Source organism: Notolepis coatsorum (assembly GCF_963971535.1).
Source record: "Notolepis coatsorum genome assembly, chromosome: 11".
Taxonomy (NCBI): Eukaryota; Metazoa; Chordata; class Actinopteri; order Aulopiformes; family Paralepididae; genus Notolepis; species Notolepis coatsorum.
This window is the reverse complement of record NC_140175.1, coordinates 11,399,324-11,422,285: the sequence shown is the minus strand read 5'-3', so window position 1 is coordinate 11,422,285 and position 22,962 is coordinate 11,399,324. Positions and strand designations below refer to the sequence as shown.

General features: G+C 44.9%; 2 protein-coding genes across 2 annotated transcripts in view; one reads left to right on the top strand and one right to left on the bottom strand.

Moving 5' to 3' along the window:
- LOC311236692 (torsin-1A-like) overlaps positions 1–22,962 on the top strand; it is a 92,965-nt gene that overhangs the window by 50,525 nt on the left and 19,478 nt on the right. The window lies entirely within an intron of this gene.
- Positions 7,406–21,853, bottom strand: LOC311236435 (uncharacterized protein; the record flags this gene model as incomplete). Its single annotated transcript, XM_084324113.1, has 3 exons — positions 21,822–21,853; positions 12,356–12,483; positions 7,406–8,094 (listed from the first exon to the last, which is right to left on the bottom strand). Exons 2-3 carry the CDS (start codon positions 12,375–12,377, stop codon positions 7,406–7,408), a joined length of 711 nt encoding a protein of 236 aa, XP_084180239.1. The 5' UTR covers positions 12,378–12,483; positions 21,822–21,853.

The following is a 22,962-nucleotide window of genomic DNA, read 5'->3' as shown; positions in this document are numbered from 1 at the left end:
CGGGGACATTAAAGGAATGTTCCTGCAGGTGAGATTAGTAGAGGCGGACAAGCCCCTGTTACGGTTCCTATGGAGAGAGAAGCCAGGAGATGAGCACCCAGCCATCTACCAATGGGAAGTCCTCCCCTTCGGAACGACGTGCAGCCCCTGCTGTGCGACATTTGCACTACAGAAACATGTAGCAGAGGACCCAGCAGCGGACGAAGAGGTCCGACACAGCGTAAAGAACAGCTTCTACGTAGACAACTGTCTACAAAGCCTTTCAACCCAGGAAGAAGCCGAGGCTCTCCTGATTAAACTCCGCGCCTCATTGATCAAAGGCGGCTTTGATCTCAGGCAGTGGGCCAGCAGCGATCCGCAAGTACTGCGCAGCCTCTCCTCCGAGGACAAGGCAGCCAGCAGCGAGACCTGGATGGCTACAATCCCGGGAGAAGCCCAGGAGATGACCCTGGGATTGGTGTGGCGATTCAAAACAGATTCGCTTCACTACAGACACAAGCCCCTGACTACGGAGCAGGGAAGGCCGGCGGCGGCGCCGACCACCAGACGGAGTGTGTACACAACACTCGCCCGACAATATGACCCGCTAGGATGTATTCTACCGTACACCACCAGGGCAAAAATTATTGTACGAGCATTGTGGGACAAGGACCAGGGCTGGGACGACCCCATTCCCGCACACCTTGCATCCACCTGGAGAGAGTGGGAGATGGAGCTCCACTCACTCCCAGGCGTTAATATGCGCCGAAGCTACTTCCCACCCACGGTGAGGCCAGAGACATGTAAAATGGACTTACACGTCTTCAGTGACGCCTCAGAGGTCGCATACGGATCAGTAGCCTACTTGCGGGCCCAAGACCAGGGGGGAGAGATCTACACAGCATTTGTCCTCGCCCGCTCGAGAATAGCCCCACGCAAGCAACAATCTATCCCACGTCTAGAGCTCTGCGCAGCCCTAGCCGGAGCGCACCTAGCCACGCTCATCCAACGTGAGCTCACCATACCGGTGTCTGGAACAATCCTGTGGTCAGATTCCACGACGGTACTCGCCTGGATCAAATCGGACTCATGCAAGTACAAAGTCTTCGTGGGAGTCAGAGTCACCGAGATTCAAGACTTAACCGAAGAGTTAACCGGAGAAACAGAGTGGCGCTACGTTGATACAAAACAGAACCCAGCTGACGTCATCACCCGGGGGATGCCCCTGGATGACCTCACCCGTCGCAATGTCTACAGTGACGGCCCCGCATTCCTAAGACTCCCGGAAGGACAGTGGCCCATGCCTATCCCGAGGGAAGCAAGTCCAGAGGAGGTGGAAATTAAGAAGTCTGTGTTCTGTGGATTGAGCACCGTAGCCTCCACCGACCCTAACATAAACGATTGCACGTCCATAGAGAGTGCACAACAAAGAACATTCCTGCGGTACCACCCGGAGTGCAAGTCCCCCGCTGATATGTCAGCAGCTAACTACGAGGAAGCAGAATTGCTTCTACTGCAGCGAGCCCAGAGAGACTCGTTCCCCGATGAATTGACCTGTCTACAGGGAGGAAAGCCCGTCCCATCCGACAGCAGATTAATTCACCTGGCCCCCGAGAGCGACGCTCACACCCTCATCAGAGTGGGTGGTCGCCTACGCAGAGCCCCCAATCTACCGGATGACATTAAATACCCGATCGTATTGAACAGCCGACACAAGGTCACAGAGCTGATTATAAAGAAATACGATGAGGATGTACATCACGCAGGAGCAGAAAGAGTCCTCACGGAGATTGAGGGAGTACTTAACTCGAAGCCCCTCGGATATGTCTCCAGTGATGTGGCGGATATCGACCCAGTTACCCCCAACACACTCCTGATGGGGCGGCTAGATCCTGCATTACCCCAGACAATGTACCGGCCTGAAGAAGCGAACGGCCGACGAATGTGGAGGTACAGCCAAGTATTAGCCGACAAGTTTTGGAACAGTTTCCTACTGCACTACCTACCGTCTCTACAGACCCGCCAGAAGTGGGTAAAGGAGAGAGACAATTTGACAGAAGGAACAGTCGTCATGATTATTGATCAATCACTGCCCAGAGCTATGTGGCCGGCCGGCCACGTAAGCAAAGTGATCACCGGTGCCGACGGCAAGGTCCGAGCAGCTGAAGTGCTCGTCCAGGGTCGCACTTACACCCGTCCCGTGGCAAGGCTCATAGAACTGCCTCGACTCCGAGACACAATCGATGATGACCATGACCCTACAACCCTATGACTTTGTGAAGTTGACTGACCCCTACAGCAAACCCTTATGTGTAAATAGACAACGCGATTAATCTGTCTCCGTTTAACTGATTAGGTCTGGGACCTATTCAGGGGGTGGCTGTTGTGAAGGGCCAGATTAAACCGAATATATATATTTATTTATATATATATATTTAATTGTATTTGTATATTCTCTAATATTCCCTGATATCCCTTGTATATTCCTTGTACAATATGCATTGAATATCCATTCTAGCCTACTGAACATCCCATAATAGTCTCCATTCTACTATTGGTCGAGACCTTGGTGCCAGGCTGCCATACCCCTCAGACCCAGTTCAAACGTACCGCTCGACATGTACGAACAAGTCCTAGTTCCGCGTAGGAATTTGGCTACCGCACCACTAATGGGACTATTTGTTCATAGTGCATATATATACTGCGCTACTAAAGTAGGACTTTCTTTTCAGTCCAGTTTCTTACCCTCCAATAGAGTCACAGACGTAAAGCCTCCCCGCGATGCCACGTGTGGGAGTAAGGCCAAGTTCGGCCTACCATCGGTATTGAGACATCGTGTATATTAATATTTGAATAGTCATATTTGGCACTATATCGTCGAGTTGGACGTAGTCTATTAAGCTAATAATAGTCTGTTAATATATAGTGCTTCGTGCGGTGAGAATACTACCGTAGTCAGTACCCCATCGTTTCGGGCAGAGAACTGGCTGCTTACCCAGGGTGGTTGACCCTATGTGAAGCTGCACCCGAGGAGCCCCAGAGCCGACGAGCGAGTGGACCTGTATACCGGATTATTCTACCGACGACAGCCCGCCTTCCCAGGCACGGATTATGCTTTGGATACTTTGATTATTCTATGGATAAAGACCCCCGACACTACCGTGTGTTGGAACCCCCCCCCTGGAGAGGACGCAAGGTGAGGAGACGCTCTGCAAGACGAGGTCTCTCCACATCTCTCCCCCGTGGACCGGAGAGAGCCGGCCCACAAAGAGTCCACCTGCTTTCATCTGTGGTCCAAGGATCGCCGGCGCATTGAACGGCACTACAGTGGGTTCTCCTGGGATACCCTTGGCCGGACGAGGCAGCTGGATTCTACCCCCCCCCCCCCCCCTCCTACTCCTGTCGGCTTACAAGCGACCGGATTAACCCCCTCTAGTGTATCCAGCCTATAATCATTAAAGTATCATTGCTGTTGTTCCTTAACTATTCCAGGTCGTATATTTACCACCTGCGCCTTCAGAGATTGGACATTATCTATTGATATACCGACGAATACTCCTTGCCATAAAAGTGCATACTATTTCAATTCATAAATGTAATTAAGTGATTAAGTGCTTATTCTACACACCATCGCTGTGTAGGAAATAAAGACCTGTTTCTAATTCGTACATTTGTGTTGGATCCGTTTCATCTACGTGAGAGTGTTCATGATAATATATTTATGCCGTGTACTGGGTGGCCGAATATTAAGTACAAAGGTAGTGGTAGTAAGTATCATATCTAGTAATACAGTCAGGGAATTGTACCCCTCAGTTACAACGACCATACACAAGGTGCGCGAGAGTGTCTAGTATCGTAAAAAATTATAATACATAAAACGAATATACTTGTTTTTGGCAGTCAATGAGTTAAACTCAGCTAGCAACACTGTGGCGTGGCTCATTAAACTCAGCTAGCAGCACTGTGGCGTCGCTCATTAAACTCAGCTAGCAACACTGTGGCGTCGCTCATTAAACTCAGCTAGCAACACTGTGGCGTCGCTCATTAAACTCAGCTAGCAACACTGTGGCGTCGCTCATTAAACTCAGCTAGCAGCACTGTGGCGTGGCTCATTAAACTCAGCTAGCAGCACTGTGGCGTCGCTCATTAAACTCAGCTAGCAACACTGTGGCGTCGCTCATTAAACTCAGCTAGCAACACTGTGGCGTCGCTCATTAAACTCAGCTAGCAGCACTGTGGCGTCGCTCATTAAACTCAGCTAGCAGCACTGTGGCGTCGCTCATTAAACTCAGCTAGCAGCACTGTGGCGTCGCTCATTAAACTCAGCTAGCAGCACTGTGGCGTCGCTCATTAAACTCAGCTAGCAGCACTGTGGCGTCGCTCATTAAACTCAGCTAGCAACACTGTGGCGTCGCTCATTAAAGTCAGCTAGCAACACTGTGGCGTCGCTCATTAAAGTCAGCTAGCAGCACTGTGGCGTCGCTCAGTGATATTCATCTTTCTACCTGTAATCTCCAGATTCTCCTCTGTCTCCTCGTCGCCCTCTGCTGGTGCTCCAGGATGCTGTGCCACCTCCTCCTCCTGTCCTCCCCGTTTCTTCTTTTTTTCCTTCTTCTTCTTCTCCTCCCCATTCGTCGTGACAGGCCTACTAGAGGTTCCCTCCCCTTCCTTGTCGGACTCGTCGTCTGAGGCTGGGATCACAAAGGCATGTTAGGATGGGGTTCGGTAAAATAGAACATTGTGCCTGAATTCTTACAGTTACATTACCTTGGTCAGTAGATCCGCCAAACCCCATCCACTCTTCATCTGAAGTGTCTGAGTCTGAACAGGGACAATTTAAATAAATAACGTTAGTTGGAGAAGGGATGTGTAAATGGTAAATGGCTGCTTTTTTATATAGCGCTTTTATCCAAAGCGCTTTACAATTTGTTACTCACATTTTTACCCATTCACTCACATTCACACACCGACGGCAGAGGCAACCATGCAAGGTGCCAACCTGCTCATCGGGAGCAATTAGGGGTTAAGTGTCTTGCTCAAGGACACATCGACACGCTGCCCGGGAGGAGCGGGAATCAAACCGGGAACCTCCGGATTGCCAGACGACTGCTCTACCTCCCGAGCCACTGTCGTGTGTGTGTGCTAATTCGATCATAATTTATTTCAGTTGGGTTACCAGGACCATACACAATGTGCGCGAGAGTGTCTAGTATAGGCTTGGGCGGTATGACGGTATTAAGGTATACCAGGGTATTTCGAAATCCCGTCTGTATGATTTTCAATACCGTGACGTCACAGACTGTGTGCCAAATCACGGATGCGTTTCTTTCCATTATACACTGACACGGAGTTAACAGGGACGGCATTGGTTGTAGTGCACAGCACGCGCCAGCAGAGGGCAGGGCAGTCTGTCTTTCCCTCTCTCAGTCAGAGCTCAGCAGATGGCCGTCCGTTTATTAAGGTCGAATGGACCATGTGTCCACTTCCAGACATCGGATGATTGTGGATTCGTGTATCGAAACGTTTTTCTAAAGTTTTGAGAGTACGGATTTGTGCGTGAATGTGGACCCGGGAAGACGTTGTTTGGGTAAGTTACAAGTTATGTTATGGTTAAGCATATGGAAGATGAACGTATGATGGTCCGGATATATTTTCTTCGAATGCGGGACGTTAATTGTTGTGAAGGGCCAGATTAAACTGAATATATATATGTATCGTTTGATATACTTTTATATACACGGAATATCCCTTTACCTGCGTACAGACCAGAGTAATATTCGCTCTCCTATTGGACAGCGGCCCCAGGCGCCAACGACCAAGCCCCCAACGGCAAGTTCAAAGGCAACTCCGGGCATGTCAGTACATGCCCAGAGTCTGCGTAGTAATACGAGACAAGAACTGAGGTTGGGACTAGATATTCACCTTACGTATAAATACGGCGCAGGTGTAAACAGCAGTAGTCTTACCGAAACCTTAATACCTTCACCACGAGTCAACGTGCAGTGAAGTGAGAAACCTTGCATCTAAATAGAGCATTGAGAACCGCGTGCGAATAGAATGTTAAAGTGTCAGAGTTTAACGCAGTAACGTTGAGTTCGACTTAATCTAATGTGAAGTAATAGTCGATCATTTATTGTGTATCGTGCGGCTACAGTTCTTCAGTGACCAGCATTACCATCGGTTCGTCGTGTATTTAGCTAGTGCACTTATCCAGGCTGTGCGGTCTAAATCCGTGCCCACACCCGAGGAGTTCTAGGCGAGAACCGTTGGATATGTACACAGGAGAATCTACACCGGCGATTGCAGAACCATTTCTGGTTGGATTATATTGCTTTGGGACCGTGACCACCGGAGAAGAGCACCGTTGATTCCACTGTCGTTTGGGATTTAACCTTGTGAGGATCACCACTCGGGCCCGCCTCTTGGAAGGGGCTGGCTAGCTGTCGTCAATGCTATCGAGCATATTGGATTACAACTATTGCTTTGTCTGCTGATCAAGGGAGTACATGCACTGGCTCCTGTATCTGGAGCCTCTTTATTCCTCGTTGACTCAGACTGTGTACCCGAACATTCCTCTACCCCTCCCGGCCTTACACCCCGGAGGGAACCCAGTGTCTCCAGTTGGTACCGGTGTGGCCCATATAATTGCTATACCACAGGTGGCGTCAGCTTAGACCCATCATAGTATTCCTACTATTCTCATTGACTTATGCTCTTGACTGACTTTGCGTATGTTCTTCGCCATACAAGCGCGAGCCTAATTCTCAATCTGTAACCTAACGTTGCTTAATAATAATAAATAACCCTCCAATATAATTTATGTGTCAATGCCGTATTCTTGTGTGGGTGTTCACCATCAATATTTGATGTACTGTTTGGCCAGTAATTAAAGTACATAACTAGTAGTGGTTTAATATATCACAATCTTTAATACAGTCAGGGTTTTGTAACCCCTCAGTTACATTAATAATAATATAATTGTCCGAGTTATGAATGCCGGGAGTGTATGTTTGGTAAACCTCGACTGTGTGTGTGCGTATTGGCTCAGGTAATTCACTACAGGGGTTTAACGGCTTAAGCTGGGTTTTGATTATCAGTTAATCGATGCAGATTAAATTTTGTGCGTCTGTATGTGTAGTTGTGTACTATGGTCGTGAGTTTGTGAGTCACATTGGTCTAATTTCAGCCTCCGTTATACGCTGAAATTAGTCGACTAATCCAAAAAATAGACAGATTAGTCGACTACCAAAATAATCGTTAGTTGCAGCCCTACCGGGGTGTGATGTCAGCAAGGTATGACCGTATGCAAAAAATTATACCGCCCAAGCCTAGTCTAGTATGTAAAACATAAAACGAATATACTCGTTTTTGGCGTTCAACGCATGGGCACCAAAAACGAATATACTCGTTATTGGCAGTCAATGAGTTAAACTCCTACTACAGGCCTACTAGAGGTTCTCTCACCTTCCTCGTCGGACTCGTTGTCTGAGACTGGGATCACAAAGGTGATCTCTGCTGGTGCTCCGGAATGATGCGCTGCCTCCTCCTCCCGTCCTCCTAGTTTCTTCTTCTCCCCCCCCCTATTAGTCTCCAGGGTTACGGGTTTCTCCTCCTCCTCCTCCTCCTCCTTCTTTGGAGTCACAGGAGCCTCCTCCTCCTGTTCGTCTCGCTCCCTCCTCTTCCTCTTCCTGGTTTTCTTTACCTCAAGAGTGACAGGGGCCTCCTCCTCCTTCTTCACTTTTATCTCCTCAATCTGGCTCTTTTTGCCTTTTTTCGTCTTCTTGGCGCTTTTTGTAGGGGGAGGCTCCTCCATAGCTGCGCTGTGATCGGACTCTAGCCAATAATCAACATCATCCACCTCCTCCTCCTCCTTCTTGGGGCTTTTTGTAGCGGGAGGCGTGTCGGCTGCCATTGCCATGTCTTCAGTGGGCGTGTCTGGAGGAAGTTCTGCAGTGGGTGCGTCATCAGTGATCAGTGATCCGTGATCTTCCGTGATCTTCTTCTTCCCTCTGGGCGATTTGCTGGTCTTGGGGATGTCTTCAGGGAGCGGCTCGCTGCCGGTGAGGATGAGGGAGTCAGCCGGCGTCTCGTCTGCAACAGGGGTCAACTCAGCTGCTAGAACACAAGAAGTCGTAGAATTAAGAGGAAGGCCACATCCTGATGTGTCACGGTTCAAACTTAGCTAGCTACACTGTGGCATCGCTCATTAAACTCAGCTAGCAACACTGGCGTGGCTCATTAACCTCTTCCATCCGGTACCGGACCGCAGATGACATCACGTCATAAATCAATCTGTCTAAACCAGGGGTTCTCAAACGTTTTCATACCCCCTTTTATTTAAGATTTATTTTGGAGCCTCACACTTAACACTTTCAGAGCCAGCCGTTTTATCCATCCTTGTATTCAATGGACCACGCTTTAAAATATAAGGGATTTTCACTGCGCGTCACAATGTTTGTAGGGCTATATCTATATAGCTATGGAGACAATACTATACTCATTTGACAGTCACTATCTCTCATCCAACATGTAAAAAAAATAGTAAATGTTTTCATGTATAGGTTTGCGTGTTATCCCGTGTTGAATATTGTATAGTTTCAGAGTGATCCTGGCTAATTCCTGGAAGCTGCGTTATTGAGCGATATGTGAATTTTGCTAAAGGCGTTCGCGTTGCTCGCCTGGACACGCTACCGTTTCCAAATCAAAAAGGTATATAATAGGTATTATGTTTCATCATGAATGCATCAAAGGGGGGGGGGGGGTCGTTTTTTTTTTGCTCTGATCGCCAGCAACAGCATTCGTTTTGAATACTACATACGTTGATCGGCTGGATCAGTATGAAATCATAATCGTAATTATTATCCATTATATGAATCCAAGTATATGAACGTCAGATGATGAGTGACAGCAATGTTCTGCTTGACCTGAATTTGGCCGTTTGATGCCCTCGGCTGAGCTTAGGGGTGGACGATATGACGATATTAAATAAATATCGGGTACAGTTCATAAACGATACACGTGGACATCGTGATGTTTCTCACAATCCCTCACATCAGTTTATAAGCCGCCACGGTTGAGATGAGACTTACTTTGGCGCAGCACTCTACTCTCTCGTCTCTCCCTCTCAAAGAAAGAAAATGCACACACACAGTTGTAAATTCCCCACTATTTGTTATGCTGTGTATTATTATTTCCATGCAGGCACTTCTTTGATGGCCCAGGGGTCCTAGTATTTATAGTGGGGCATCTCGCCCAGGGGTCCTAATGGGTTTAAATACAGCGGCCATCTTGCCGCCCATGTGTTCCATTGCTGTCTGCTTTCCCAGTGAGAGAGTGCGTTCATGAAATAAGTAAGTCACCAATAGCCTACAAATACATATGGTTATGATAGATACATGTCATATGTAGCCTGCCTTGTGTGTTGAGATGCTGTGACATGCATGTGCGACTATGATTTGGTTTGCTACGTTGTGTTGATCCATGCTGCTAATTGAGCTATGCTAATGCTAATAATGCTATAGCATCTCTTCAGTTGTGTGTATTCTGGATGCCATTGCATTCTGCCAATTACTTGCGTTATGTTTGGTCCATGCGGCCAATGCTAATATGCTAGATAGCATCTTTAGTTGTGTGTGTTCAGGTTATGATTAGTAAGTATGTACCTCTGTTAATTATTGTATGTTCTGCTCATCTGTTGCAGAATACCACTCACTCAATATCTCACTATTTCATCCAGCCTTTTACAACCTGGATGGAAATCACTCACTCAATTACTCACCGTTCATCCAGCCTTACAAACTTGATGAAAACCACTCTGAAACACTCCCATCATTTTGAGAGATCTCTCGTTCAACAACAAATCCTAATTAAAATACAAAAGGACTTCTCCGTCTCTTGTGTCCACTCTCAGACCGGGGTGTGCCGTTTTGGATGACGTGGCTCCAGCGAACAACAACATTACAAAACGTTACATCTTCAAATACACACACTCGCCCCAACTTACGCACACACCCAGAGACGGAGAGGCGGTGCCACAGGTTTGTTTGGAGGAAACAAGAGAACGGGGATACGAGAGCGTGAGAGAAGTGGAGAGTTTAGCGAGTTTAAACGTTAGTCCTACGACGTGTTTTATTCAGAAACGGCAATGGAATATGGAGGCGCCGAGGTGGATGAACTGGTAGTAGCCTCAACGTTCTAACAGTTAGCATTGCAGCTAGCGTAAATGAGCTAATAAGGCACTGGATTCACACAGTAGCTTGATAGCTAGCGTTGAAATTCTCCGCGTGTCACGTTGAATATGACGTCACGGAGCCCCAGCTACACTGACAGGGGGGGGGGGGCATAAGAGAATACTTCATAGTGTTTCATGCAATTAAAAAGTAAATATATATATATGATGATGATGCACACACACCTCAGTGTTTTGTTTACCAGTAGGATGTTATAACATTGCTGATAATAAAAATCATAAGTCTAAGCCATCAAGTCTCCCGTGATTTTATATTACTATATATTAAAAGTATAGGCGGACCATTCCTCGGTTAGATGATTATTATTTTCTCACAGTAGTGTGTGTGTGTATTTTTGGCTAAAGTGGATAGAAAACAGTACTGTGCAAAAGTCTTAGGCACCCAAGAGTTTTTAATATAGTCTTAGATGTTAATAAAAAAAAATTCTGTATTAGTGGGTCAGTAGACTACTCTTAGATTTTTAGAAACGTTTAATTAAATTATTTTTGAAAGCAACTTCATGGTTTAATGCAGACGGACATATGTTGCAGGGACTATTTTAAACCGTGTATTTCAAAGGGTTAAATCAAGCATTTTTAAGTGCTTTAGAGCAGGGGTCTCAAACTCGCGGCCCGCTGGATGATATTTTGCGGCCCCCCAGATGATTGCCAAAAATAAATAAAAATAAAAAAAGATTTCCCAAAAAAAGTTTTATTTTTTTTTTGCAGTCATGTCATCACAAACACTGGCATTTAACTCTTTCAGTGCCACTCACGAGATTTCTCGTGTTTTTTTATAGGTGGTTGCTAGCCACTCACAAGATTTCTCTGATTTTTTTTTTTTTTTTTTTTTGCGATCTGAAAAATTATTGCATCACCCGAGCCTACCCGAGTATAGCCGAGGGGCGCCGACGATCACTGTGGAAAAAAGCGCCCCCTGTCGTCTCCCAGATGACATAAGTGATTTTGGAATGGACTCAATGAAAATGAATGGGGAAAAAAATCCGGTACTCCACATTTTCCAGTTCACTGATCCAGCCGGGGTTACTAGAGTTCATTCTGGAGCCTCAGATCCCCGCGGATCATGGAGTTCTACTGTATCGCGTTGGATCCATACACGTATCGATTTTTTCGAATGGTGATCAGGAATTGGAATATACCAGTTGGATACCATCTGATGTCAGGTAAGGACTCTATGTTATCAGTGGTAGGATAATCAGAGTAAGTTTGATGAAGTTATAAGCTGTTTTGTGAAATGTCTTCTTTCGGTTTCACTGTAAAAGTCCGAGAGGAAATCAACGAGGCGATTATCAGTGCGCGGCCGTAATGTGCGTGCGTGCACGTATAATATTGATCATCTAGCGTTTATTTGAAAACGATTCATAAAAAGGCCGACGAATATCAACGTTGTGGAATATTCCACTAAAAGACGATTTTCATAGAATGCTCCAGAATGAGCTGTTTTTTATATCAAAACGGGGGCTTTTCTAACTGCTCTGAAACGGCAACGACGCGATAAAAAAACAATCTGTCTTCACAGCACTGACTGGAAAATAGTCTTTGATAATGCGATGGGCAGATTAGACACATAGCCATAATTTAAAACATAGATTAGGCGATATTAACGTTAACATTGGCGCCGATGGTGGCATTCAAGCGGTAAAACGGAAAACCAGGCGTGGCGCTGAAAGTGTTAAAGGGTACAAATAAAACAATTCCTGCACCAGAATGCAGGAAATGAAGTCTTTGTAACAAGAAATGTCCTGGTGGGGGACCCCCAGACCCCCTGCTTAAAAAGTGGCCTGACTGGGGCTATATTTCGCACTATATTTCCTGGCCTGAATGATTTCCCCACTCTGGCCCTGGTTAAAAGCCTCCAATGCTTATTAGTGTGTGTGCGTTTGAACGTTTGCATGTTTCAACCATACATTTCCATAAAAATTAAAAAAAAAATACTTGAACCCCTTTTTGTGTGGAATATTTGATGCGGCCCAGCCTCACCCAGACTCTACCTCCAGCGGCCCCCAGGTAAATTGAGTTTGAGACCCCTGCTTTAGAGGAAATGTCAAAATATCGTGATTATCATTTTAGAGGCCATATCGCCCAGCCCTACGGAGCTGTGGGAAAAACAAACAAATGAAGGCTCACCAACTACAGGCTCGGTGTCCATGTCCTCCTCTTCACTGGTGACAGGGTCTGGTTCGATGCTTTTATTCTTCAGGGCGGTGGAGTCCACTTCTATCTCCTGCTTGGCATGACGGGCTAAAGAGCACAGCCTGGACACACACAAAGATGTAGAAAAAGTTACACAAAACGTTTGTTTGAGCAGCTACATTTACAATTAGGCTTATTATTACATGTTGCTTTTAAATCCTTTCCAGTTTGGGTGGCTAGGTGGCGCAGTGGGCAAGGCGCTCGCCACCAACGCAGGATACGCTGGGTTCGAGCCCAGCTCTCGGCGTTGCTAACTTGCTACCAGCTTGGCCGGTCGTTCATACTAATACAATTGGCAGTATTAGGGGGGCGGGAAGCTGGTGGGTGGGGATTGGACGTTGTGGACAGCGACTCCTACAGGTCGGTTGGTGCGCCTGCGCAGTAGAATCAGGAGGAAGCGACGAGGGCGGCGTGTCTCTCCCACACAGACCCTCGTCGCTGAAAGATCGCGCTGTGCAGGTGAAAAGATGCAACGGCTGCTTCCTCGAGTACCGGAGGGGACACGTGATGCAAGGCTTCGTCCACATTGCAGCCGGCTTGTGGGAGGCATGGCCTAACAGCGTTCGAGACAGGGGAGGGTAGAATTGGACAATACGAAATTGGGGACGGGAGAAAAATAGAAAATGGGAGAAAAAGTAGATAAAAAATTAAATCCTTTCCAGTTTTAGGGGTAGTTTCAGATTATCGTCTCAAAGCAGGAATGTGCACACATTCTTCCAGTATTGAGACCCGGAAGACGAGTTCAGTTTATTCTAGGGGTGTAAAGGTACACGTATCCGTACCGAACTGCGTCAGTGTGTACCGTACCAAACAGCTGTGTACCGAACAAACGGTATGTATCACTAACAACTGCCCACCGGGGGCTGTTTTCTTCCACAATCTAATATAATTATTATTTCTTTACAAGTCGATTATTAATTTCAATATAGAATATTCGTTGACAACCCTACAAGTACAATTAGTTACTGCACACTACATCACCCCTGAGTGGAACATGGAAAGACAAACTTTCCCCCACTGTACCGAAAACCCGTACCGAACCGTGACTTCAAAACCGAGGTACGTACCCAGGGAGCGAAATTAACTTTGACTCACCGGCCAGTGGCGGGTAGATGGGAAGAGTCTACCCGCCAAGCATATTTCTTACCTGCCAAATTTTTTTTGATTAAAAATATATATATATATTTTATATAAAAAAAAAATATATATATATATTATATAATCATACTTGTAGTTGTATTATCTGCGAGACATCGCCACCACGCAATAAGTCAAAATGCTTGCTATCTGCAAACAGCTCCACTGTCTGTGTGTATACTTGAGTAGCCTCCAGCTCCAGCAAGGATTCTCCGGCCCTGCAGCTAGACCCTATATTCAGCTAGACCCTACATTCAGCATGCAAGGATTCTCCGGCGATGCAGCTGGACCTATTTATAACGTTACCGTTCTTTTGTCAAATCACATTCAACATGCCCTCAGCTAGAATACGCATTCAATCAATGTTATAAGACATTGATATCAGGAGCTATCTGTAGCTACTGCTAGCCCGGTAGATAACGTTAAGACAATTTAGTTTACTGGGACAGATGGATCAACGTGAGCTAGCTAAGCTAGCTAACGAGGGACCGGAGGTATTATGCACTCGAGTAGACTATTGCTGGAGCATTTGTTGATATCAGCAGCTATCAGTAGCTAGCCAGCTAGATACTGTTAGACAATGCCTCGTCATGTATTAAACTAAAAGTGAATAGTTGACTGGGTCATTGTTTAAACAGTAACGTTAGCTCTTGGAGGTCCGATATAGACTAGAGCAGATGGAAGTAAACAAGCCAAATGATAGCTTCCGATTGGTCATTTGCTTTTTTTCTCATGAAACCAGTTACGTCACTCTACTGTGATTGGACCGTTGACTTGAGTGCGATGTGGGACTTGTAGTTTTTTAACGATCTCGCGGCGGAGAAAAAAAAGACGAGCGGCTATAATCTGTACTCGCACAAGAGTATCGTTATGAAGTTATGAACTACACGTCTACACGCCACACGGCGGGCAGCCCTCTAAGTGTCATGCGCCAAAGGTAAAAACGGCTTTAGTTTCGGTCCCTGTACGTACCGAACCGTGGTTGTGTACCGTTACACCCCTAGTTTATTCAATGACAGAAGGTTAACCCTTTACTATCACACAACCGAAACGGGCAGCCGTCGATGAGTGTGTGGATGGTGCAGCTGATAGTAGTGAGTGTGTGGGTTTTATCATTTACGTTTCAACAGCGTCAAAATATTAATTAAAATTACAATTAATTAAAGAATTGTCCATGTTCTGTCATCTAATAATATATTCCATTACCTTTCCCATCGGTATCGAAGTCAGAATGTTGGTATCGTGACAACACTACAACATACAAAAGCAGCTGGACAACTGATATCCTTTGCGAGTTTGCGTCTAGTAGGCATGGGCCAATGTGTGATTTTGGTGGTATTAGGCCGAGAGCCAGTAGGGTTGGTCGGTACCATCTTGGGGGACTAACTTTCATAGTGATGTTTGGGAAGGTATACAATAGCAGCAATGCAGCAGTTGCCTCCAAATGTGTGCTATCACCCATTTATAACACTACCAAGTAGGGATGCTCGATATTGGCTTTTTTACCGATACCGATATTCCGATATTGTCCAACTCTTAATTTCCGATACCGATACCAATATCAACCGATACCGATATATGCAGGGTTTCCCCCCAAAAAAACGGAATAATTTCAGGTAACTAATAATTTCACTGGATGCATTCAAAAGGCTTTCTAAATGTAAGCATTATCTGTGCAAAATATGATCATTAAAAAAGTAAAAATTAACATTACATATCTCTTGTTGTTGAATTAAACCAACATGCATACTTTTGACAATAAATAAAATAAGAATTGGTTCTCACTTGCTTGCCTGGGTAAATAAACGTTAAATAAATGTTAAAAAAAAAAAAAAAAAAAGTATTGTTTTTTTTTACCGATACCGACATTTTCCGATATCACATTTTACTGCCTGCCGATATCGGCAGATAATATCAGACATCCCTACTACCAAGCATATTTTTCAGGCCCCCTGTCCAAAATTACATGCCCCAAATTAATCACGATAGTTCCTGAGTCCTGAACCATAAGGCCTATATGCATGTTTCAGAGCTTCTTTGATAGGTAACAAGCTAGGACAACATGCAAATCATATTCAAGAGTAAATGGATACTTGGGAGATTTTTGTAGCCTCACCTGGTACATAATCTTAATTTAAAAGGTAATATGACCATTATAATCAATATCCCATGGATAATAATGCAACAAATGTGTCCACCTACTCCTTGACTACAAGTAACTGTATTGGATCCCATAGATCGAATGGGATATCTTTATAAATTGTATCATAAATGTTGTTAACTTATTATGGATTGAAAACTGAAAACCTTAATGCACAGTAACTGAACTCAATATTTTTAAGTTTTGGTAACTTATTATTATTTTTTTTTTTACAGTGTAGTCTTGCGATCAATCAAAACTTATTTACACGATATACCTCACATTCACCCTCCATTCACATCCTGGTGTTCTCCTGGTGTTCTCCATTAGGCCTGTAGGTGGAGCTATGACAGCACATGTACAGTACACACACCGGTGTGTGATGTGTCCAAAAATGAATGGGCAAATGTGAGTGAAATGGTCGCACTGTATGCAGCTGTTTGTCTGCATTGCATTCCCCCCCCCCCCACTCAGATTTAGGGTTGATACAACCATCATAATAATATTGTTAATAATAACAATAACGATGTAATAATGTAAAAATTTTCATAAAAAATACCTGATTATGAGAGAAAAAAAATGTACGATGCATGGAATATTGTTGAGGCACACTAGTTACAACTATATTTCAAACAGGCACTCCATGTCAAAAAGGTTGCTGACCCCTGCTCTACATTCAGCATGCAAGGATTCTCCGGCGCTGCAGCTGGACCCTATTGGTATAACGTTACTGTGCTTTGGTCAAATCACATTCAGCATGCCCTCAGCTAGAATACGGAATCAATGTTATAAGACATTGATATCAGGAGCTATCTGTAGCTACTGCTAGCCCGCTATATAACGTTACTTAAAGGGGAACTATTTTACTATTTCTTTCACTATTTGGGCACTTTTACACAATTCCTGTGAGTCTATGGAACACCTCTGTAATATATATATATTTTTTTATTCATTGTTTTGTATTTCTAATCAAGTCCTCAAAAACAGCATTTTTCTACCTCAAGATCTCGAGCCGTTTTGAGCCTGGGCTCCAGGTCCAGCCACTGTGTGCAGCTCATCTTGTATCTCAACATTAACATGCAGCGGTGTCTTTCTGACATCACAAATCATCACATTTTCAGATGACTCAGTTCAGTGAGGGTGAATATTGTCAGAGGAGAATTGGAAGAATGCGCCAATATGAGAATTTTGAGACATAGATCATATTAATATAAGTTCACATAGCTAGGAAACAATGCTAAACACTCAAAAGGCCATTTATAAGATAGTTCCCCTTTAAGACAACGCCTCAGTGAACTATTTAGTTTACTGGGACATATAGAGCTAACGTGAGCTAATGAGCGGCTCACTCTCACTGCCACTTCTTCTGCGGTGAGTTGTCTTTTTAGCGGCCGGCTTACTCCTTTAATATGGTTCCACATACTGTATCAGTGATTAATGTTATTTAACGTTATTACATTTCGCTAACGTTGGCTACTCAGCGTTAGCTAGGTGGGCGTAACGTTAGCTGAGCTCCCTACAGAGCAGAACGCAGGGTTTCCGTTAGAAAAAATTGTTGCCGGTCTCCGTGACCTGCAAGATTTCAATCTACCGGACAAATGAGATTAATTCCGGTCATAGTTTATTGAGCTTTAAAACAATTGATAGGCAGGCTATATAAAGAATGTCATCCTCAAGGCATGTAGATTTATAATATTATTACTTAAATAAAACTAGGCTACTTTTGCGTATACAGTCATTAATATATTCCAAATAAAATAAGTCCCTCGATACTCCGTGCTGCTGCTGACTTGAAATAAAATAGACCGCGTATGTGGGCAGTCGGTCCGACACTAAACAGCAGTCTGTTATAATCACATTTTTATGAGCTAACGAATTCCGTTATATTGGACATTTGTATTAATTATATCAAGCGAAGAACTGAGAAATTTTGCAGAGAGAGACGGCAACATTATCGTGGGTTTGCGTGATGTATATCTCCACCTCCCAACGACTTGGTGCTGGTCATAATGTCCGGTGAAAACAACTCCCTCCAAGCACAACTTGACCACCCGAACCGTACCAAAACAGGCCAAAATTAAATAGCCCATGCGACGAACGATTCATTACATTCGTTTCATCGTTGCTCCACCAAGCAGCCGGTCCAACAATGAAAGCTGTTATCAGCGCGAGCCGGCCGCAGTTAGTTTGCAAGAAGCATCCAGCTGCAGACCCGCAGAGCAGCTTTCCAGGTCTGGGGACTGCACTGTGCCAGCAAAGCTGGTGGGTTCTGTGGGTCTGCAGCTGCATGCCTTCCGCAAATCCAGCAGCAAGCTCTCGCTGAGCGAAGCAACGACAACAAACGCAATGATTGTTTCGTTCATCGCATAGGCCACCCAACTCCAGCCCATCCAAATACAATTCAAATAATCAAACTGTGCCCAGAGGGAACTATTTTCACCGGACACTATGACCGGAGAGATTAAATATGTCGGACTTCAACAGATTTTGCCGGTCAAATACCGGTAATTACCGGCTAACGGAAACGCTGAGCAGAAGAAGAGCGTGTAGCGGATGTCACGTTGGTAAACAAGCCAACCAGATGACGAGCCGTGAGAGACGGGGTTGCCAAAAACTGCGACTGTCATAAAACCAAAACACACTGCAGATTTTTTATTTTTACATGACTATTTGGTACCCGCCACACGGCGGGCAGACCTCTCACTGGCACTCGCCAAACGTAAAAACTGACCGCCAATGGCGCTTGGCGGGCTCCAATTTCGCCCCCTGTGGGTACTTATAGCGCGTCGGCGAGTGCAGCGCATTCATGCGTGCGTGCGTGTGCACATCCGTGCGTGTGCGCACTGTGCGTGCACTCGCTTCTGCTCACAAAACTTTGGCTGCACTGCGTGCAACCCTGTCCCATGAAGAACGCATCACTGAAGCTGGACTGTGAATGTGGACTGTTCCATCAGAGGGGGGAGCTTCGATGGTCATGTAAGTGGCTACAGACCGCTGCACTTAAATATAAACATTAGTCTACCTGGAGACTCAATGAGGTAATTGTAGATGTCGCCATAAGACTCGTCTGGCCATTTAGTGGGATCATTTTTTCATTATCCTGTTCGGCTGAAAGGACACTGGCCACCGAAGCTCCCCCCTCTAATAGAACAGTCCACATTCATTCGAGCGTCATCTCGCGTCGTCCAGACTCCATGGGCACTCTGCGCATGTCCATGCGGAATAGGTGCTTTAAAATGGGCTTTTTCTCTGCCGATTTAGTTCTGATCGATTAGTTATGGGTCACGCCGTGTTCAGGAGAGTGAGGCGCATAAACGTCTATTCGAATCGATCATGACTCTAGCACCCTTACAGTGGGTGACAATATTGTAGTAGGCTTCAGAACATCCCACTCCACTGACACATGCCTTCTCTATTTGAATGACCACATCAAACAAGAGGTGGACGCAGGCAAATACTGCGGCATGGTCATGCTGGACCTACAAAAGGCCTTTGACACGGTCAATCACTCCATTCTGATTGACAAGCTAAAAGCAATTGGTTTTGATAGTCTATCAGTGAGCTGGATGCAATCCTACCTTGAGGGGAGGGAACAGATGGTGGAGGTAAACGGTACCCTATCCCCCCCCCTCACAGTGAGCTGTGGTGTTCCACAAGGAAGCATACTAGGACCGCTACTGTTCCTAATTTATGCAAATGACATGTCGTCAGCTTGTGACTGCAACTTGTTCCTGTTTGCGGACGACTCAGCCCTGCTGGTCTCTGACAAGAACAAGTTACAGGTTGAAAAAACCCTCAGCTCGGAACTAGGCAGAATCTGCATATGGCTCGCTGATAACAAACTATCATTACACATGGGCAAAACAGAGTCCATTCTCTTCGGTTCAAATAACAAACTCAGCAAGACCGACGGCTTCTCAGTTACAGTGGGTGACAATATGGCCTAACAAAAATAATAGTTGGTTTCAGGTTGGTTGTCAGTTTGGCCATGGGTAGGTAGGGAATTTATTTTATTTTATTTTTTTATTTTATTCTTTCCCACGGCGACTATGGATAGGGAATTTCTTTATTTAATTAAAATGTTCACAACAACATGGATGCATGTACTCTGCCAGCATGTTTAATATCCATAATACTAAATGTTTGACTAAGATTTCTATGAAACTTTATTCTAAAAAAAAAAAAAAAAAAAAAAAACAGATTTTTTTTATTTTTTTTTTTTAATATATAATTTTTTTTTAAAACTCATAAAATATATTGGGTCGCACCTAAATCGGCAGGGTCGGTCGGCAACCTGAAACCAACCATTATTTTTGTTAGGCCTATTGTCACAAGGAAAGATGAAATTACCTACCTGGGTTCCATCCTAGAGGCTAATCTCTCCTGTGACAAAATGGCATCCAATGTAATAAAAAAAGTCAACCAACGAACTCGATTCTTGTACCGGATCTCCTCTCTGGTAAACAAGAATACCCTGAAGACTCTGGCAGGAGCACTCATTCAGGGGTACTACGACTATGCTTGCACCTCATGGTACCAAAGCACCTCAAAGGCGCTAAAAACAAAATTACAAACATCTCAAAACAAACTGGTCAGACTACTGCTTGACCTTACTCCTAGAACCCACCTCACCCCTGCCCACTTTGACAACCTAGGATGGCTTAGAGTAGATGACAGAGTACAGCAACTTGCAATGGGCCTGGTCTACAAGATACACTACACGACCAAGGTACCCATGTACATGGCAAAATACTTCCCAAAGGTCAGTGAATACCACGATCACAACACCAGAGGGAGCTCCACAAATCATGTTAAACCCAGATTCGGCTCAAATAAGGGACTAAACACGTTTCGCAATTATGCCACATCAATGTGGAACGCCCTACCCAAAGCTGTAAAGGAATGTGGATCACTACCCACTTTCAAAACCTCTCTCAAGAGACACCTACGGGAGACTGCAATTCAACACTGGCCCCTGTAAATATCCTAACCCAACCCCCTCCAATGTACAGTCATTTACCTAGTATGGTTGTCAATAGTCCAATGTACAATTTTGTTTGTTTGTACAGAGTCTCCCCCCCCCCTCAATGTACAGTTTTGCTTGCTTATACAGTGTGCCCCCCCCCCCCAACCACCTCCAATGTAAATTACCCAGTATGGTTGTCAATATCCCAGTGTACCCAACCCCCCCCACCCAACCTCCTCCAATGTACAGTTTCTACGTCAAATGTATATACTCCCTTTTCTTGACTCCTTCTGTATCACAAACAATACTGTATTTGCAAATCTGGTATGTCATAAATGTATAGATGTAGCAGTACTGACTATCTGTATGTCATGTATGTCATATATGTCCTGATGAATTGAAAATGGGGGACCCTGGTGTAAACAAGACGAAAGTCTTTCTCTGGTCTGCATCCCCTTAACAATTGTGTGTATTGAGCTGTACTGTATTGTACCCATTCTGCAATCTGTTAATAAAGTTTTCAATCAATCAATCAATCCCCCCCGCTATCTCCTCCCCGATTTCAATGTAACGCGGAAGTGTAGTGGTCTATAGGGATTTTCCAATGGAGGAGCAAGGGACTGGGCGCGTGTTCACTCGATGCATCAGTCACTAAATGGGGCTAGGTCTTCCACATTATTGTGGCATAATTGTGAAACGTGTTTAGTCCCTTGTTTGAGCCGAAACAATGTTGCTCGGAAATGACTATTTGTACCCCATAGTCATAGGACAAGTATATTTAATAAGAAAACAGTAAATTATTCTCCCCTATTTTGCATTTACAACAAAGAAAACAATAAATATTCGGCTCGAACTGGTCACGTGATGCCTGCACGACGCTCGCTAGCGAACATCAACATGTTGAATGAATGAAAACTTTATTTAGCAGATTGCAGAATGGGTGCGATACAGTACGGCACAATTGTTAAGGGGATGCAGACCAGAGAAAGACGTGTGTCTTGTTTACATCAGGGTCCCCCATTTTCAATGCATACTGCACTGCAACTCGCATTTACATTGAACTTAGCATGTCAATTGGCATCGAACACTGCAAGCAACATGTACAAAGCAATAACAGTGGCAACCAAACGAAAACAGAATTGTCCCCATTCTTTTACCTGCATGAAGAATCAAACACCGGACACGCTGTTGCTCTCGTTCAAATTCGTGTAATGAAAGAGGAGGTAGCGCGCTCCCCCGCGTGATTTTTTTCCCGTTGCCTATGTTTGCGGAGACGCTCTCTGATTGGCCACTGACGTTTCTGGTCATGTGACATGTGCGCCAATCGTGTGACGCCTGTTTCTATCACCGGTTAAGCTTAGGCACTCTTGAATGAATGAATGAATGAAAACTTTATTAACAGATTGCAGAATGGGTACAGTGCAGTACAGCTCAATACATACAATTGTTAAGGGGATGCAGACCAGAGAAAGACTTTCGTCTTGTTTCCACCAGGGTCCCCCATTTCCAATTCATCGTAACATATATGACATACATGAATGAATGAATGAATGAATGAATGAAAACTTTATTAACAGATTGCAGAATGGGTACAGTGCAGTACAGCTCAATACATACAATTGTTAAGGGGATGCAGACCAGAGAAAGACTTTCGTCTTGTTTCCACCAGGGTCCCCCATTTCCAATTCATCGTAACATATATGACATACATGACATACAGATAGACAGTACTGCTACATCTATACATTTATGACATACCAGATTTGCAATTACAGTACTGTATTTGTGATACAAAAAGAGTCCAGAAAGAAAAGAGTATATACATTAGGCGTAGAAACTGTACATTGGATTGGGTAGGTGGGGGTGGGACTGTACATTGGAGGTGGTTGGGGGGGGGGGGGGGGGGGGGGGGTAGGAGTGGGGGGGGGGGTGTTGGCGGGGGTTGTGTTCGGACATTTACAGGGGCCAGTTTCGAGTTGCAGTCTCCCTTAGGTGTTTTTTGAGAGTGTTTTTGAAAGTGGGTAGTGATTCACATTCCTTTACAGCTTTGGGTAGGGCGTTCCACATTGATGTGGCATAATTGCGAAACGTGTTTAGTCCCTTGTTTGAGCCGAATCTGGGTTTAACATGATTTGTGGAGCTCCCTCTGGTGTTGTGATCGTGGTATTCACTGACCTTTGGGAAGTATTTAGTCATGTACATGGGTACCTTGGTCGTGTAGTGTATCTTGTAGACCAGGCCCATTGCAAGTTGCTGTACTCTGTCGTCTACTCTAAGCCATCCTAGGTTGTCAAAGTG